Here is a 7642-nt window from a genome sequence, read left to right on the forward strand (position 1 = left end):
TTCAGCCCTTGGAACATTTGGTAGGCATGGCTGTTGCGCCTTCTGATGCTCCTTATAGTTCTCTTCCCTCTGCTCCTGTTTCTCCCTTTCTTACCTCCTCACTTCCTGCCTCCCTCTCTCCCTTCCCCTATTTATTTCCTGCCTCCTTTCTCTTGCTCCCCATTCCCTTCTTCACATGTTCCTCCTCCTCTTCCATAACTCTCTCCTTTTTGCCTCTTTGTTCTCTCTGCCTCGCCCTATCTCCTAAGTTCTGTATTTTCTGCTTCCCAACTCACTCTTTTTGCCTTCCAACCACAGTTTTCTTCCATGTACCCCTCCTGCCATTTTTTCCTTCTGCCTGTATTTTTTCCTTCCCTTCTCCCTCCCAGCTCCCCCCCATTCTTTATTTTCTTGCCTGTCTCCTCTTGCTTCCCCCCCCCCTCCCCCACGCATCAAACGACCCTCCTCTTTCATTATTCTCTCTTCTCGAGTCTTCATCCTGCTTTGCTATCTTTGTCTTTGACTCACAGAACACTTACGTCAGTTATAGTTTATTTTATATGAAACCGCTTCGACAGGACCAGTAAATCTGATGCTGTTTGCTTTCCTTTGCATTCTTTTGTACTACCTTCCTCCCACTTACCTCCCCTTCATTCCCCCCCCCCTCTCTCACTCTCTGTTTCTGCCTTCCTCCTACCCACCTCCCCTTCCATCCTTATTCTCTACCTCTCAGTCTCCCTCCTCTTACCTTCCAATCACCTCTCCATCCACTGTGTCCTTCTCCCCTCATACTTCTCAACCGTCTCCTTTTCTTCTTTTTTTTTCCCCCTTCCTCTCCACTTTCCACCTCCGCTTTCTCCCTTATTCTCCATCCTTCAGCCTTCCACCCTTTTACGTATTCCATCAAGTAGTTAGTCGGGCCAGGCATCTTTAAACCCTGTGACGTTTATCCTGTTTTACTGATGCTGGTTTCAGATGACTTTATTCAACTGTGGAAAGGCATTTTGTGGTAAAGGAGAAAATGAAAACTAGTTCGAAAGTCTCCTGTTTGAAAAGTCTACTCTGGCCCAAAGGAAATCGTCTGAAGGAAGCAAGAATAAAATTAAAATGCGCATCGTACTGAAAGGGTAAACCAGCAAACATAACATCAAGTATAGCTCAGTTACATCAAGCTCACAAAGGGGAATTACACTTCACACCTGGCCCCGACACCGTGATATTGCGATTTCTTTTTTTAAATCATTAACATCTTTGCTACGACAGGTGTTCAAGTCAGATAGATGTGTGAAGGATATACAGAAAGACGTCACTGATCTGAAGGGGTTAATCGCTTGCTTCAGATTCTTTCACAATGGGCGGACTCATCTAACCAAAAAGAAATCGTCTGCATCTGTTACAAAGGACAATGAAATAAATAAATAAATAAACGTACTAAAATCGTTTAAAATACAGTTGAGAGAGAGCCAGGTCTGTGGGAGTTACGGTAGGACTTCCGGTGATTAATCTGTTTCACGTTTCAAGGTCAGTTTCATCGACGTCCCATGATACTTTTTCTCTCTCTCTTTTTTTAGGGGTGCGGGTTTCCAATGTCTCCTCTCCATCATTTTTGGCATCTAGCTTTTTTTTTTCTCTCTCTCTCTCTCTCTGCACTACATACATTATCCCTCCCGGACGCAATGACATGATCCTGGTGTAGACTAGTTTCAAGGCCGGGTCCATCTTGTCCCATTATCGTTTTTGTCAGCCTTGCAGTGTCTCCTAATCCATCACGTTCCGCCATCTATCTTCTCGTGTGTGTGTGTGTGTGTGTGTGTGTGTGTGTGTGTGTGTGTGTGTGTGTGTGTGTGTGTGTGTGTGTGTGTGTGTGTGTGTGTGTGTGTGTGTGTGTGTGTGTGTGTGTGTGTGTGTGTGTGTGTGTGTGTGTGTGTGTGTGTGTGTGTGTGTGTGTGTCTATATTTCACTTTTTCTCCTTACATCAACCCCTTCTGGGCGCAACTGGGTGTTTTATTCTCACTAAGAACCGAATTCTATGACGCACAGGAGGCTTCTTACCACCTGCTCCTAAGCAATTTATTTTGCATATTACACCCGAACAGTCTCCTCTGTGCTGTTTAAATCGTTTCTATATCGACATACATCAGTGACAAGAGGATACTGAGGTGTACAATGCAGAGCAAACTGCTGAGTAAAAGATGATACAAAGCCTATATTATACTACTACCAGGTACTCAGAATACAGTCCTAAAATTAAAGGATATTGGTGAGTCAGTAGGCCTAAAACGATCTTTCTTAATTCTCAGGCTACTATACATGTATTTGGGTAATTATTCTGACTAAAATCACACGATATCGTTCATCTTAACTATATCCAAGCAGTCACACGATCAACTTTAAATTCTTCTCCTTCCACTTCTTTACTATTAATAATTATTTATACCTTACCCGTTACAATACGATGACATGTTATCAGTTCATTTCTGTTACCTTCAGACGATCTTATTCAGCTAAGCAGAGCCATTTTTATACAGTAGTGAAGGGACTAATACGCGCTGTATCTAACTCATCCGAGTCGAAAAATTTCTCTTTAGCTAAATAAACTGGTCCAGAAATAATACAATAAATTATCGTAGTGAAATGGTTCATGCAAATAACAGCCCGTCCAATCACCTATAGGCTTTTCTTTCCATTCACATTCCCTTCTTATCCTGTATTCACACACTAATCACCTTACTTTCTGTCCATCAGGTCAGGTGCCAAGGGAGGACTGAGCCAGCATGGATGACGAAGGATATCCACTTCTTGGGACAGATGCAAAACTCATCTCAGCAAATGAGGAACTAACAGCACAGTACATCACGGCCGTCAACATCTCTAAATTCCACGAGAGTTCGATGGATAAGGAATCAGGGGAGGAGATTGGCAAAAAGGTGGTTGTTCTCAGAAGTGCTCCCAGAGACGATGGAGACTCTTGGACAGAGATGGCCTTTTTAAATCACAGCCAAGGAAGCCCATATATGGAGTTTCTCCAGTACTCCCTTAACAGAAGAACACTTTATATGCACCGGAGTTTGCTGGCAACAACAGATTTTACAACATACCAAAGCAGAAAAGCTCCTCCTCACTTTATTCATGGTTCGATGTATCCTCTTGCTGTATCAAAGGAAATCACTAAAGTGCCGTTCCGGATTCCCCTTCCCCAAACAGAGGTCAGATCAACGAGGAACACCAACGAGGTAACTATTAGCATCTGGCGCGAGTTCTGCAGAGGACCACAGGTATACGAAGACACAGCAATGGAGTGGCAGGCACTACGAAACGAGTGTATCTTCTGGCCTCACCTTCAGACACTTTTTGGGGATTTTGCCAAATTCGTTCCATCTGGCGTGATGTGGCTGATAAGGATCATGCTTTGCATGCTCAAGATATGCAAACCTTGGTTGGGTCTACAGTTCATTTACTTCCACCTATTGTACATACATATCAAAATCCACCTAAAGGGTGAGAAGAGAGGCGTGGAACCAGTATTTGTGGGCACGGCATCGCAAGGGCCGATGATCTATAGCATCAGGCACTTCAGCTGTCCTTACTGCAGGCACAATAAACAGAGCAGAGACTCACTTAGATACTTTGAGAAACTTAGGCAAGAAAGAAGAGATATGGCCGTCAGGTAACGTTGCAAAGATGGATCAGGTAGGCTACTCAGCTTGGAAGATAGCGGAACAATAACCTCTGAAACAACGTTTACACTTCAAGTGAACTTGCATATCAGAGCTGCCAGAGCCTTGCAAGACAGCTTAAAAGCATCATTCACTAGCTCTGCCTGAGTGTAATGTTTGCTCGTGTAATGGCTGTGTAGTACACTGAACCACGATATACCTACATATGTATTTGTTAAGAAATGTAACATTCAAATAGGAAGAGTAAGTTATGCCTCTCTGTAGCTAACTGATTATCCTACTTATGTGGTTATTATGTAAGGTTCGTGTCAATCATAAAACAACACAGATAATAACGTTTCAATGTTTCTTAACCGCATGTCAAAGGTAGACATGCGTGTAAATCGTACAGAAGGTATTACAATATTCAGATTATTGAGCTTTTAAGATTTTATGGACATTTCTTATCTGCTTGTACGCAAACTTTGTGACAAATGAGCTTCATTACTACATTAGGAAGCTTCGGCAATAAATACCCATGGAAGCTACTTTGTTCGGTTAAAGCTTTGCTGCTTTATTCGTTTCCTAATTTTATATACATGAATATTTTTATAACAACCTAAAAGTTCTTTCTGACGTTTTATTAACCTTTCTCTTGAGAATCTAAAAATACAGACGATTTTTTGGTAAAACACAAGCACTGAACTGTCATGATCAGTAATTCCTTTATACTTCTGGGGTTCCGAATTAATGACGCCAGATTCCAATACATCTGCTCTGGTCCTCATCCAGTGTCGAGACGACATAAAGGTAATACCCGCTGCAGCTCCACTGTACATCGTTGACCAACCTTGTTTCCATCGGCCCTGATCCATGCCCCTTGATAATCATTCTTGCATTTTCAAGCTTCCTCTACATTTTACACTCTCCATCAAATCAGTCCTTTTCATACCGTCACAAGTCAGTTATTCCTCCTTCATAGATCTTCACTGCGTAAGGTCTCACATTAGATGAAAAGGGTTGCACCGTGGTACCAAATAATGAAATGGTCACCATACTGATCGTGGTACTGGAGGATGTTTTCAACCCCATTACTACGAGCGGCGGTTAGAATAAAACAAAAAACGTTATTGTCCTGATGAGGTTAAACGCACATTGCAGCTCCCCCACAGTTTCACTTCACACCCTCAGTTCCTGTACCTAACACTCATCTTTTCACGTGCATAATTACTTTCCTTATAATCTAAATTAATTGGTTACGTGTAACTTTATCATTTCTCTCACAAACACTGCATTACACTAGCACTAACATTATTCATACTTATTATTTTATATCTCTCTCAACCTATCTATCTATTTATCAATCTCAACCTTTCTACCTCTTATACTTTCTCTCACATCTATCACTTCGCAATATTTCCACACACTTGCATTACTCTCTTCACTTACCTTTTTCACTCTTCACTTCCTTATCATGTCACACGAATGTCACACACAACTAACACCTTACACACACACACACACACACACACACACACAAACACTCCATCTCACTGTATGTATCCTCTCACCTCACGTATGCCGAGGGTCTCACACTATTCCGAGACACTTCCTCACATCCATCACCTCATAATATATTCTCAGGCACTTTCCTCACACTAACCCCACGTACACTTCCTTCACCTTACACTGTTCTCTCACCCACTTCATTCACTCCCATCAGTAAAGCTTACTCAACACCACAGTCTACCAATTCAACACCTCACGCTTTACCTCACTCTTACTACCACATGCATCCCTAACACGCAATATCTCACCCTGTACTTAGTATCCTCGCTTTCTACTACCATGCACTTCTCCAGATTTCAACAACCCACTTACACTTCATTTCATTCTCTACTACCACATAGGCTACTTCCCCTTCATCCAGCATCGCACACACTTCATTCCACATTCAACGGTTTTATCCGACACTTACCCAACACGTAACATCTCAGCTATTCTGTACTCTCACTCTCTAAACCATACAATTCCCCAACATCCAGCAACTCACTCCACTTCAACTCACTCACTCCTTAACAGTCAACATCCTACACTTCATTTCACCTTTTACTGTCTCATATTTTCTAAACATTCAGCATCTCAATCTCACTTCATTTCACGCTTCTACCACACACTTCTCCAACATTCAACATCTCACGATCAGTTTAACTCACCCTGCATACCACACATTTTTAACACTCAACTCCTCATTTGCACCCCATCCTGCTCTTCATTTCAACACATCCAACATATCACTCTCACTTCACCTCACTCGCACTGCCACGCATCGTCACATTCGTCACCTCCCATAATCATCTCACACCTCTCAAAACCCTTCATTCTAACACACTGAGCCGTACTTCCTCACACAACTCAGAGATTGACCGTATCATGAGTACAGTTGCCGAAGTTTAGGACACGCCCACCCTTTTTAACACAATTTTCTGAAGACTGTACTTACGACAGAACACTTCAAACTCATTTGTAACACTGCTACTACCCCCCTCGTACTGTGGGATTCAGGTGATCAAATATAACAATCACAGGTGTCACACAAATAACCGTCAAAAAATTAAGGGCTTGTGCCCACTTTCAATCACTCAGTTTTAATAATACGGACGTTAGTTCTAGGGATATCTGTTTCCTTACTGTGAGAACTTCACACAGGTCTTTACCAAGTCTTTGCGATAATCTAGCATATTTGCCCTAGCCATTTGCGACTGTCTGGAGATTCTAATTATTAGCGACTTTCTAGCAGTTTCTGAGTGCAAGTGTAGTAAGATTCTTTATACTGTACAGTATTCTTTTGGCAACACTGATCATATCTTCTATGCTGTCTGGACCATTCGACACCTTTCTGATGGATCAAAGTTGTTGTTGAGTACCAATAAAGTGTGCTTTGTGAACGCGTGACGAGCGAGCAAGTGTTTGCAAATACGCCTATCATCATAATTTCATCTTGGTGTAAACTTTCAACATTTCCGGTGACGTGGATGAACAATAACAGGAGAATAATTGTGCTATAATATTTGCTTTCTCACGTTTTTCTCTCTCCCTCAAGTTTTCTCTCTAAAAGCATGGCGCCGTAGCATTTATCGCACGTCCAATGTTCAGTTCCCTGCTCCCAACTTGCCGTGTCAACGTTAACTGCGTCGGTAAACGCTTTGGCTACTGATCGAACGATAAAACCCAGACATGGGGCGATTACCCATGCTGATTTCACCCCCTAAACATAGAAAAAAAACGTTCATGTAAAATTATGAGAGCAATATCCGATATTTAGCTGATAGAATTCATTAAAACACACACACACACACACACACACGGTGTTACAACATAATATCTGTTTAAATTCCATTTCATAGTGTGCCATGTCAACTGAAGTCCTTAATATATTCTCTTGGAAAGCTGGGATTCCAAGGGGATTCTTTAGTCTCATGAGTAAAGATACAGCTAAAAACAAAATTTATTCAATGTATCTACTACCTACTGAAAGAATCTCTTCTCTATATCACATAGTAGAAAAGTTATTGACCTCTGAAAACGATCGCGGTCGGACCGTGTCGTGTCAGGCCACTCATTTCTCAGCTGAAAGAAAACATCGCTTCGCTCGCTGCGCTCGTAACAAGACGATCATAAAAACGTTTGCTGAAGAATATGAATGCAATGACCTGTTTTTTCTGCATTGCTTTGATAGTGTTCCTCTTACCATGGATTACTTCTTTAATTCTTTGACTGGGACATTTTTCCGTCATTTAAGTTTTCTGTTGTTAGCCTGAATGAAATACTAAGTCGCTTGCCTACATGACGCCATGATAGCGAAGGCGTTAATATAGACAGTTTTTGATCCTCTAACAAAATTTTCCCAGACGAATGACATCGTTTGGCTCTAGCCAGAATAAATTGCCGGAATTCGATCATTGCAGTTAAAGGGTTAATGACAAAAATTTACTAAGGGCACGGAA

At 41.8% G+C, this 7642-nt stretch overlaps 1 protein-coding gene across 1 annotated transcript; it reads left to right on the forward strand.

Annotated features, from left to right (window-relative positions):
- Window positions 1-2732: 2732 nt before the first annotated feature.
- LOC145393428 (uncharacterized) lies at window positions 2733-4264 on the forward strand. Its single transcript, XM_080267524.1, has one exon. The coding sequence runs from the start codon at window positions 2754-2756 to the stop codon at window positions 3648-3650; it is 897 nt and encodes a 298-aa protein (XP_080123650.1). The 5' UTR covers window positions 2733-2753; the 3' UTR covers window positions 3651-4264.
- Window positions 4265-7642: the final 3378 nt, after the last annotated feature.

This window comes from Coenobita brevimanus, chromosome 24 (assembly GCF_032717465.1).
Source record: "Coenobita brevimanus isolate Jiangsu-jjx chromosome 24, ASM3271746v2, whole genome shotgun sequence".
NCBI classification, from domain to species: domain Eukaryota; kingdom Metazoa; phylum Arthropoda; class Malacostraca; order Decapoda; family Coenobitidae; genus Coenobita; species Coenobita brevimanus.

Bases quoted from the DNA above. Each gene is read 5' to 3' on its own strand.
- LOC145393428 (XM_080267524.1), top strand. From the start codon at position 2,754: ATGGATGACGAAGGATATCCACTTCTTGGGACAGATGCAAAACTCATC.